The sequence below is a fragment of the Odontesthes bonariensis genome, chromosome 19 (assembly GCF_027942865.1).
Source record: "Odontesthes bonariensis isolate fOdoBon6 chromosome 19, fOdoBon6.hap1, whole genome shotgun sequence".
NCBI classification, from domain to species: Eukaryota; Metazoa; Chordata; class Actinopteri; order Atheriniformes; family Atherinopsidae; genus Odontesthes; species Odontesthes bonariensis.
In genome coordinates, this window is record NC_134524.1 from 2,219,032 (window position 1) to 2,231,402 (window position 12,371).

A 12,371-nucleotide genomic window follows, 5' to 3' on the forward strand; every position below is an offset into this window, starting at 1 on the left:
CGACGATCATGCCCCCATCTGAGTTGTCGTCTGCTTCTGGGGAAAGCGGTGCCATGCTTCCCGGGCTGTGATGAAGGGCACCTCCAGGAGGTGGCGAGAGGGGTAGCTGCAGTGGTACAGATGGGGCTGAAATCTGGGTCCGCAAAAACGAACAAAACTAAGACATGAGAGAAAACTAAAACACGGCAAAACTAAACAGGAACTAAAAAATGGCAAAAACCCACAGACATGACACTTTTCAGACAAACCAAGAAATGTCTCTTAGTATTGAAACGTTACAGTACATAAGTTACATCATGTATAAATGGAAGTTAAGCTCAAAATCCTGAATAGAAATGGCTGCATGAATCCCATACAGTACACACTCCATTGGTCACACATGTTCATTCATATTTTGGGTATTTCATACCTTCCATACCTTCTGGCCTTGGCTTGTTTGTGTAGCAGCTTTCATAGATCATACTGTTCATGGAAAACAAATACTGATATATGTACTTATAATGGAGTGAGATCAGGATACAGAAACAACTGACTGGGATGAAAACATGGCTGAGTAATTCAGGCTGTGCATCATCACAGAAACTGTGCAAAGCTGAAGAGAGAAAAAGTACACAGAGGAAGAGGGAGGGGCTTCACTTGATGTAAAGCAACAAGAAAAGAGAAAACGGGTCATATCACTGAGAGGGACGATGAAGGAAACATCGCTGCGATGTCTGCTCTGTAAGTAACTTCTGCTTTCTGTGTTCATAGCTGATAAGGACTGAGTTTAGGTTGGAAATACAGAGGTCAGGTCAGACCAGAAACTTAAAGGGTTTTAACAGAAATAAACTCATTTTTACAGAAGTGTGAACAACAAATAGATGGTTTTATTCAGCAGTAACACAGTTATGGTAAAACTGTTATGAGTCATGTACAGATTCAGGGAGCTGTCTCCTCTTTATTATTAAGTTTTTATATTCATCTCTGTTTTCTAAGGCCCGTTCGAGTTGGTCCAACCTCTCTGCTGCACAGAGCTGAGGTCCCTCTGGTTGTTTAGAGATCACTGAGAGCTCACCTGGCCCTTCAGCTCACCACATGCTGATGCACGGTCAGACGCTTCAGCGTAGGGAGTGAGAATGTGTTGGAGGAGCTGTTACAGCTGGTGTATTAGGGGGATGCAAAGCTCTGGAATTTCTACAGTTTTTTACATTATCATAGAGACCAAATTCATTTGTTGTGAATCTGGTGTTTTGGGCTCCCTATACTCAAATTTATTTTTATCTAGATTCCATTTAAATGACCAAATAGTTTTTCCTTTTATCTCATTGTTGAGTCAATGCGTTAGAAAATTTTATTTGTTCCATCTTCTCTCAAATATGTACATATCATTTATATTTATATATATATATATATATATATATATATATATATATACACACAAGCTAGACCAGCGTATTCCATACTAAAGAAGATAATAAATGAAGCATTGGAGCTCCTTTCCTTTGCATTAGAAGAATTCAAACCAAAAAAAATCAGTTAGTAAAGTTTTGTAAGTAAAATAAACTATTAGGCAGACTATGTGTCCTACATTTCCCTAAGTTATTGCCCAACCTCCTATCTTCCTCTGAGAACTGTGTTTTTGAAGGAGACACTTTTAGAAAGTTGTTTGTCTAATTGTGGAACTTATTCTTTGTATTTCCATCTTGCCTCCAGTAGTTTAATGGATTGTTTCTGAGGGTATTAGTCAGGAAACAGCTTCTTGTTCCTCTTCTGTGATGGAAAGGTTCACTTGTTCTCTCACTCACTATATAATGTTCACAACACAGTGAAGTCATTGGTGGGAAGGGCTACACAGCTAGTGCTGTATTTCAAACACTATTTCATTGAGACAGTGCTTCACAATAATCTGCCATAGCTTCACTGTTATGTGTCGCATAACCAAACACCAGCATGTTGTAAATTATGTTTATAAACTGCAATAATCTTTTTTAATTGCACTGTTTAGACTTACACAAGCATTGACAGAAGCTGTGGTAGAGGGTGGTAGATATATTATGCATGCAGGATGGATGAAAGTGGGTGGGGCTCAGAGGTGGAGGCTTAGAAGAGGAGGTGGAGTTAACTTAGAGTGAATCACAAATAAAATAGGAACGATATGAATGACTGAATTACTAGTATCACTTGTTTAAATATAATTCCTTATGCCATTATGTGGTCTTCTAAATCCTCATACCCCTCTCCCTTCTGGCTCCTGTACACAGCACACATTCACACAGGTAGGGTTCTGAGGGCGGGTGTGTTCTGTGGGGGGCAGCGGATGGGTCCACGTAGGTGGTCCCCTTTGCTGCACTCTCCAGCCCCCCGCCCTTGTTTTAATTACACCTTAGACATCACTAATCATGAGACTCACACTCACACACACACACACACACACACACACACACATTAGGTTTTGGGGGGCGATAGCACTGAGTGGTATCTGGTGGGCGGGGCTCTTTGGGTATGTAGGCTGCCCGGAGGGCCGTGCTCTCAGTTCCACAAGGTTGCCTGCCCCTCAATTTTAAACGCTCACTATCAGGAAATATCAAAGAGCCAGAGCGGCGAGGGGAGGGGTCTTCCTGCACCCCTGTTGCCTGGTTGCTGCCTGGGGTGGGAGGGGCCAGGAGGAGTTGTCCTGCTGGTTCGGGGTCTGTGATGGCTGGGGGGCTGCTGGCCCCCGGATGTGCCCGCCGCGCCACACCCCAGCAGAGGTGGGGGATGGATGCATGTGCTGTGCGAGTGTGTGTGGATGCGTGTTTAATTATTTTTGTATTTTTTCTTTATTATGACCATTTTTTTTTTGTTGTCGTTGTTGTTGTGTTTTTGTTTGTTTGTTTTTCTTATATGATTTATGGGGTGACTGGGTCCTGCTGTCCTCTGGCCTGCTTGTGCTGTTCCTGGTGGGGGGGGCACATTGCCTCTCCCCGCTGCTCGCGGCTTCACCCACCTGTGGGCACATCTTAACTCCCGGGGTGCTTGCCCAGGGGCACTGGGGCGTGCGCTGGCCCACTGCGGTTGGCTGTCTGGGGCGCCTGGCCCTCTCGGGTGTTGGGGGGGCCTCAGAGGGGTCTGATAACTGAAGGCTCTGCCTCCCAAACTGGCAGCTGGTTCCACAGAGAGGGGCCTGATAACTGAAGGCTCTGCCTCCCAAACTGGCAGCTGGTTCCACAGAGAGGGGCCTGATAACTGAAGGCTCTGCCTCCCAAACTGGCAGCTGGTTCCACAGAGAGGGGCCTGATAACTGAAGGCTCTGCCTCCCAAACTGGCAGCTGGTTCCACAGAGAGGGGCCTGATAACTGAAGGCTCTGCCTCCCAAACTGGCAGCTGGTTCCTCAGAGAGGGGCCTGATAACTGAAGGCTCTGCCTCCCAAACTGGCAGCTGGTTCCACAGAGAGGGGCCTAATAACTGAAGGCTCTGCCTCCCAAACTGGCAGCTGGTTCCACAGAGAGGGGCCTGATAACTGAAGGCTCTGCCTCCCAAACTGGCAGCTGGTCCCACAGAGAGGGGCCTGATAACTGAAGGCTCTGCCTCCCAAACTGGCAGCTGGTTCCACAGAGAGGGGCCTGATAACTGAAGGCTCTTTCTCCCAAACTGGCAGCTGGTCCCACAGAGAGGGGCCTGATAACTGAAGGCTCTGCCTCCCATTCTACTTTTAGAAACTCTGGGAACCTCAAGTAAACCTGCAGTCTGAGAGCAAAGTGCTCTGTTAGGAAAATATCTTATAATTGGGGCCTGCCATAGCATTGCATAGGAGAGCACTGCCTCCATGCAAATGCATGGCAAGGCACCTATTACTATTCCGCTGGCAAAAGTCTATGGGATTTAACATTGAAAACGTGTCTCTTTATTTATAGGCTATATTTATTCTTCCGTCCACATTAATGCGGGCCCTATGGAATCGCACCTCCCAACAATATATATATCAAAACAACCGGCTCGATGAGTTTTCGCGGGCTATTACTTTTATTGAAGATTTGAGTTACCATGGCAACGTAATAAGCAAAAAACAGCCCCCCCAAAGCCCCCCTAGAAATAAACAGGGGGTGAGGTGTTCCGGGCCCGTCCCACTGGGAGGAGGCCCAGGGGAAGACCCAGGACACGTTGGAGAGACTATGTCTCTCGGCTGGCCTGGGAACGCCTCGGGGTCCCCCCAGAAGAGCTGGAGGAAGTGGCCGGGGACAGGGACGGCTGGGTTTCTCTGCTAAAGCTGCTGCCCCCGCGAGCCGACCCCCGGAGAAGAGGAAGATGATGGATGGATCGACAATCCTGAAGTAACAGATGCATGGAGCAGTTTTTCTGCATCACTCTGAGACAGGATGTTCCTGATTTTAACAATATTACAAAGATGAAAGAAGGCAGTCCTAGAAACCCGTTTTATATGCGAGTCAGAGGATAGATCCTGGTCAAAAATAACTTCAAGGTTCCTCACTGTAGAACCAGAAGCTGAGGAAATACCATCAAGAGTAACTATATAACCAGACAATTTCTTCTCAGGTCCAAAGATAACGGCTTCAGTTAGTAGAGCAGAAAGTTCTGAGTCAAATCTCTCAGTCAGAAACACTAAAATGAAGCATTTTATGAAGCATATTTCATTTATTCAGCCACATCAGCTCAGAGTCTCGGTACCAAACCCTGAAGGTCGATCAGGTCGAATGGAAACACCATGTAGTATTTGATGTTTTAATGTCCTCACGCCACCAGCCTGTCTGCCTCTCAGGGTTGCTATGGAAACAATGAGGTCGCCAGGAACAGAGCTTGTTGACGTCAGTCAGTCTCAGCTGGTGGTCCTCACTCAGGACTCTTTCTTCCAAGTTCGACCTGATAGCCAGGCTATACATATTTCATTATTTTAGATATTTTTTGTACATATGGACTTGACTTGTACGTTAAACTAACTCGAATGTTTCTTCCCTTTAGTTCTGACCTCAGTGATGTCCAACAGAAATCAAGGTCAGTAAACTAGAACAGTTTGTTTGATGATTCAACCACTACAGTCTTTTAATTAGGAACTTTACTGTGAAACTGTTCAAACAAAGAATGTAAGAAACATTAAGTCATTAGAGGTTTATGTCTCTGATTTACAGGTATCTGTGCTGCATTTCACCAAGATTTTAGAAAAGATAGATTCATGGCGTTCATATCAGTCACATAAGCCGTCTTTGCAGCATTAGATTAAAAAACTGTACGTCCAACATTTAAATAATGATGCTTTAATACAAACAGATGAGAAATACACTGGGCCTCAGAAGGTGCTTCTGGTTGTTCTTTTTTTGGAAAATAACAAAAACATCAGTGCAGTAATGTGCTTTGTCGTTTCACCGCTCACAGCTGGTCTGACTGTGAGTCCCAGCAGCTCTCAGTTCTTTATTAAAGACCCTGTGACTCTGAGCTGTGAGGAGGACCACAGCTCTGCTGGATGGACTGTGAGGAGGAACACAAGCAGAGGAACCAGGACTCAGTGTGGTGACTGGGGCAAAGCAGCCGGTTCCTCCTGTAACATCAGCTACATGTTCCCATGGGACAGTGGAGTTTACTGGTGTGAGTCCAGAGAGGGAGCAGCCAGTAACAGCATCAGCCTCACTGTCTCTGGTAAGATCAGACTGTGGAGTTAGTGCTGATGAAGCTGTGTGGAAATGGATGAAATGCTGTAGTTTGTCTCTGTGTTGAGGTGGATCAGTGATCCTGCAGAGTCCTGTCCTCCCTGTGATGGAGGGAGGTGACGTCACTCTGAGCTGTCGAACAAAGACCACTCCCCCCAACCCCCCAGCTGATTTCTATAAAGATGGCTCCCTCATCAGGGCGGAGCCTACAGGTCACATGACCCTCCACCATGTTACCAGCTCTGATGAAGGCCTCTACAGGTGTAGCATCAGCGGTCATGGAGAGTCTCCACCCAGCTGGATCTCTGTCACAGGTGAGGGTTACTCAGGTGACTCTTTAGAGTTCAGAACATTTTAAAGTTCATGTTTGACAGTTAATTATATTTACTTCCTTCTAGAGAAACCCACCACCTCTTCTCCTCCATCATCTTCAATTCCTCCTGGTTCCACCTCTCCTCTTTCCTTCCCTCGTCCTCCTCCTGCTACTCTTTCTCATCATGAGGTGGTGTTATTGGCTGCCTGTGTTGGGGTCTTCCTGCTGTTACTGGTTCTACTGGTTCTACTGGTGAGACGATGTGTCCACAGGAAAGCTGAAGGTGAGACAGAGCGGTTGGTGTCAACATTTGATCCATCACTGATCTTTCCTGACAGCATCTTAAGAATACCTGCACTGAGCAAAGCTATGATGCATCACAGAAACATTTTACTCGCTTTGCTTCCTTTCAGCCGACGTTGGAGGAACAGAAGAAGACGTTGCATACAGCGACCTGAAAACATTAACTCATCCACAGCAGCCGAACAGAAAAAACAGAGGTAACGCTGTTCTTTGTGTGCTTCACTCAGTGGGTCTACATGGTGAGATTAATAAGATTACAGCTGTAGTTGGGTTATGCTCCTTATTTGAGCAATGGTAATTCTCCTTGGATATATGGTGGTGAATGAATGGGATCAGAGGCACAAAGCGTGTCATATGATAGGTGGCGCTGTACCCATCCCAACTGTTGCTAATAGAGCCACTTCCTGTTGACCTCTTCACCATCAACAACAACAACAAACTCAGGCATTGGAGAAAGATGGCGATAATTACCCTTGCTCAACTCATTATGGGTGCCAATGCCGAAGGCATTATTATGTGTGCCATTATGGGGGCCAAAAAGGCCTATTTTAGAGGCCTTATAACTCAGCTATAAAGCATAACACAGACCTCATTCAAAGTTTATATGTGACGGGAGACTCTCAGCTTTAACTGAACCAAAGGGTTTGTTGATACATTATACAGCTTTGGCACAACGGCAGTTTACGTTTTAGGAAGACTACGTCTCGGCCGAGGTGTTTCTCCCACTCTGTTTCTCACTCTGAATTCGATATTGCACCAATTCCTCAAACAAATGTCTCTCATGTCCGAAATATCTGCCCGATTTGAACGAATTTTACTTCGAAACGTAGGCATTTTTGTCCTCTTTCACAGAAAGTCAAATACATTGACCTCTGCCACACAGATTTATCATAAATTGCCTCTGAGCCCAGAGGGCGCCTCTCCATTTCCATTATAAACGCCTAAAATCATCAAATTCAGGTGAAAAATTATTTTAAAACTGCCATAAAAAATGAGCCACACAGAGTAGCCAAATGAAAATCACACCGCTGGCTTCTGCCGTCTCCTGGGGCGCTGAAGGTTCAAAAATTATTTGGATACGACTTTTACTTTTCGAACAGCGACCGTTTGTTCGAGACAGTCGAGTGCAGTCAAAATTATAGTCTAATTTTAAGAAGCCATAGTGTGTGCACATATGTCAGTTTGCTCTCTGTCTAACACAGACGAGCCGCAGCTGGTTCCGTCTCCATAGCAACGCCTTATTAGCCTGCTCTGTTCTAACTCCTGTTACCGGGGCAACGCCTTGTTAGCCTGCTCTGTTCTGAGACTGCTTATGAGGGCAGAGCCAAGATGGCTGCCCTGTTATAACAGCTTCATGTTATAAATCTGATCTGCGTTTCTCCTTTAAACTGATAGTGAGGGGAAGTTTGAAAATACCCACAATGCAATGGGAAAATGCATTGAAAAGCACTTACCGAGGCCATTTTGAAAATGACATAAAAGCTGTATTTTAAACATTACCTTGATAAACATTACATGGCTGTCTACAGCACACCTGTCTTAGGACAGGAATCTCTAAAGACAGACCTGTCTTTCAATGAGAAAATCAATCATCGAACCAAAAATGACTAAAACTGCCCTGTTTTGGAGGCCTCATAACTCAGCCATACGACATCACAGAGACCTCATTCAAAGTTTATATGTGACAGGAGACTCTCAACTTCAACTAAACTAAACTTTTTTTTATAGGGCGGGCAGTAGATTGGCACCCATCAAAATTTCTTCAGAAATGTTCTAGTTCTTAATGTAATTTAGCCAATAATCCAATCCTTTCAGTGCCATGTAACCCCACTGAGTGAGTCCAACTCAACTTTATTTAAATAACACATCATCAAATCAAAATGACTAACTAGAAAGGACACAACCATTAAAATAAGCAATGCAAACCTTAAATCAGACCCAAGTATCAATGCTTTGTCTTATAGCAGCAGAGCGGAGAGAGAACTTTACATCTTCCTCACCAGTCTTCTCTTTTCTTCATTCAAATTCGTCTTTTTGGGGATTTTCCACAAACCAACACAACATCTAATCACCCCAGAGTCTACAGCTCCCCGTTGGTGTGTATTTCAGCACCTGACAGTCAGAGCTGAGCTGGACTCGGTCTGTGGTTATTCTGCTAACAGACTAACAGCTCTGTGGTCGTCCAGCTTCCTGTTTTTGATGAAAACGTGTCAACTAAATGTGGACATGACCAGGTTTCACTGCTGATAAAGGAAACAACAAAACAATTCTTGGAAATACATTTTTATGAACTCTGCACTAAGAGCAGTTTGTTCTTCACACATTGATATTAATATTATTATTAGTGGTACTGTGCTGTGCTGTCCTGTTCACATCTAACCCTGCACAGAAAGAATAACTTCATTAGGTAAATATATGTGCTGCAGCTGTTATATTAATGTAATCTTTCCTTATTTAACCCTGCACAGAAAGAATAACTTCCTCATGGTAAATATATGTGCTGCAGCTGTTATAATAATGTAATCTTTCCTTAGTTAACCCTGCACAGAAAGAATAACTTCCTTATGGTGAATATATGTGCTGCAGCTGTTATAATAATGTAATCTTTCCTTAGTTAACCCTGCAATGAAAGAATAACTTCATTAGGTAAATATATGTGCTGCAGCTGTTATATTCATGTAATCTTTCCTTATTTAACCCTGCACAGAAAGAATAACTTCCTCATGGTACATATATGTGCTGCAGCTGTTATAATAATCTAATCTTTCCTTAGTTAACCCTGCACAGAAAGAATAACTTCCTCATGGTAAATATATGTGCTGCAGCTGTTATAATAATGTAATCTTTCCTTAGTTAACCCTGCACAGAAAGAATAACTTCCTCATGGTGAATATATGTGCTGCAGCTGTTATAATAATGTAATCTTTCCTTAGTTAACCCTGCACAGAAAGAATAACTTCCTCATGGTAAATATATGTGCTGCAGCTGTTATAATAATGTAATCTTTCCTTAGTTAACCCTGCACAGAAAGAATAACTTCCTCATGGTAAATATATGTGCTGCAGCTGTTATAATAATGTAATCTTTCCTTAGTTAACCCTGCACAGAAAGAATAACTTCCTCATGGTAAATATATGTGCTGCAGCTGTTATAATAATCTAATCTTTCCTTAGTTAACCCTGCACAGAAAGAATAACTTCCTCATGGTGAATATATGTGCTGCAGCTGTTATATTAATGTAATCTTTCCTTAGTTAACCCTGCACAGAAAGAATAACTTCCTCATGGTGAATATATGTGCTGCAGCTGTTATAATAATGTAATCTTTCCTTAGTTAACCCTGCACAGAAAGAATAACTTCCTCATGGTAAATATATGTGCTGCAGCTGTTATAATAATGTAATCTTTCCTTAGTTAACCCTGCACAGAAACAAAACCTTCCTCATGGTAAATACATGTGCTGCAGCTGTTATAATAATGTAATCTTTCCTTAGTTAACCCTGCACAGAAAGAATAACTTCCTCATGGTAAATATATGTGCTGCAGCTGTTATAATAATCTAATCTTTCCTTAGTTAACCCTGCACAGAAAGAATAACTTCCTCATGGTGAATATATGTGCTGCAGCTGTTATAATAATGTAATCTTTCCTTAGTTAACCCTGCAGAGCCCGATTCAGCTGCTGTGTACTCTGCAGTGAGGACAGACCACGTCAGCTATGGAGAAGTCGTCTTCAGAGACCGTAAAGACAAAATAAAGACCCGAGGTACAGCAACTTTAACCTGATATCATCTAAGTGAGTTCAGAGAGGAAAGGTTCAGCACCTCCTGCTGCCTCTGAGCTCCTCTGTGGGAGATCCTTTGCCCTACATCTGCACCTCCCCCTGGTTCCTCTTCTCTTTGTGGTTTTCCTCTTGATTGTGCCTGTGTTTTTAAGACTTTTATACAAAATTAGATCACTTTAGTTATATTTTAGAGGCTGAATGCAGTTTGGAATGATCAGAAAACATCAGGAAGTTGAAACATTTTCAGTAAAGTGGATTTGATCTGAAATGTGGAAGAAGAAGTCTGCAAACATGTAAAACTGTTATTCAGAAATGAAAGAATATTTTCACTGTAATTAGATTTCTATCAAAGAATATAATGTTCATTTTAACTGGAATTTCTATTTATATTGTAGTTAAACACTGAATTATTCAATCCAACAGATCTAACACTTTGATGATGAAACCTTTTTATTTTCGTTGTTTCTTTTGATCATTTCTGGATTAAATGACTTAATAACTTCATGAAGTTAAACTAATAAAACCAAAATCTCTGCGTAAGCCAGGTGAGCTGTGATCATGTGATGAACACACTGATGACCTCAGACTTCATCCAACCATCAGTTCACCTCAAGCTAAAGATGAGGTTCATAAAATAACTGAAGGCTGTTTTAAAGACTTTCTCAGGTTTTTTAGGCTTGTTGCTGCATCAGTGTTAAAATAAGAACAAATGTTTCTGTAAATGTTCAAATGTACTCATTATTTTTGCACTTTGTTGCTGTTGTTTTGCCAATAAATGATTGCACTTGTAACTCTCTGTGCTGTGTATTTATCTCCATGTTACTCAGCATGGAACAGGGAGCGTTCCCTCCCTGAGAGGAAAGTCGTGTCAGATATCATGTTTTTCTATCATTCTATGAGCTGTGAGGCCAAACAGCAACAGACTGCAGCTGGTTTTTCTCAGGGTTGAAGGTTGTTTTTGTCGCTTTTCTGCCACAAGAGGAAAACAGCACAGCGTCATCCACAGGAAGCTCCCTCAGGAAACTGTTGGTGGCCACAGAAGTGCTTTAAATTAAAGGCCAAACTGAAGCTAAAGCAATGATGACAACACTGATAATCTAATGACTAAGTTCCCATGAGCCTTTGCAGTCAGCAGGAAGCAGCCCATGGTCAGAGCCTCCTCTGCTGCTGCTGAAGTTCATTTCAGCCCAAAGTGAGACCTGACGGGGATGTTTCAGGAGCTGCTGACACACACTGAGCAGCTTTAGCTCAGAACACCTGGAACACACACACATCATGCTGTCATCACGTGGTTTCCTGGCTCCGCCCCTCTGATGGCGCCCCTCAGCCTGCCTGATGGCATTCAGGGGCAGCGGGTCGGTGAGACTCCCTCTGGTGGCAGAAAACACAATTACACAAACAAACCTTTCCCACCGTCTTCACTGCCGGATGGATGGATGGATGGATGGATGGATGGATGGGTGGGTGGGTGGATGTTTTCCCTCATTGTGTCGTCGGGTTTAGGAATAAAAGTCCAAATGGAAAGGTGGTTATTTCAGGCTCTGCCTTGTGACTCTCTGCATAGGGACAGCCACCCCTCACCTCCATAACTCATCTGATGTCGATACTCTTTCAGAAAGACACACGTGATGACCACATGCCAATTATCGCTGTGGCTGCTTAACCTTAAACGGAAGATGTTTTTGAAGCCTCGAGCCGGATCGTCTCTCCTCTCCAGAGCAGCTGAAGGTCAACAGAACCAGATGGAACCCTGAGGTTCCCAAAGCAGATGCCTCCTCCCCCCGACTACACATCCAGATCCTGTCCATGTAAACCACAAACAGGGTCGGAGACGAGGGGCAGAACTGGTGGAGTCCCCATAAACCAGAACCACTTCCCAACCAGAATGCAGACACAGCTCTGACTGCGTTATCCAGTGACTGGATATCCTGTTAAAGTGACTTCTGCGGCACCCCCCACAGACTCCCTGGGGGTCCAGAGTCCAGAAAACACATGGAACACAACCCTAACCCTGGATGGTTAAACTCCCATGATCCCTACAGTAACTATGTGAGGGTAAAGATCTGCTCCACTGTTCCATGACCTGAACACATTTCTCCTCCTGAAAGGTTCAGTAACCAATCAGAGCCCCCTCTTCAGCCTTAAACTTTACCAGAGAAGTGGGATTTTCCCCAATAACAGATAATATGTGAAAAGTAGATCTATTTCCAGGTAATAGCTGGAAAGCACAAATATTACAGTCTTACTGTGTAAGATTATTACTGCATGGTTTTTGTGTTGTGCTCACTCAGGCATGATATACCTGCTTTATGAAGTCAGATTAATGGAAAATAAATAACTCTAACCATGAAAGG

At 43.5% G+C, this 12,371-nt stretch overlaps 1 protein-coding gene across 1 annotated transcript; it reads left to right on the top strand.

Annotated features, from left to right (window-relative positions):
- Positions 1–689: 689 nt before the first annotated feature.
- Positions 690–10,793, top strand: LOC142368952 (uncharacterized). Its single transcript, XM_075451171.1, has 7 exons — positions 690–720; positions 4,937–4,969; positions 5,348–5,608; positions 5,688–5,933; positions 6,018–6,215; positions 6,346–6,432; positions 9,889–10,793. The coding sequence occupies exons 1-7, from the start codon at positions 690–692 to the stop codon at positions 10,017–10,019; spliced, it is 987 nt and encodes a 328-aa protein (XP_075307286.1). The 3' UTR covers positions 10,020–10,793.
- The last annotated feature ends 1,578 nt before the right edge of the window (positions 10,794–12,371 follow it).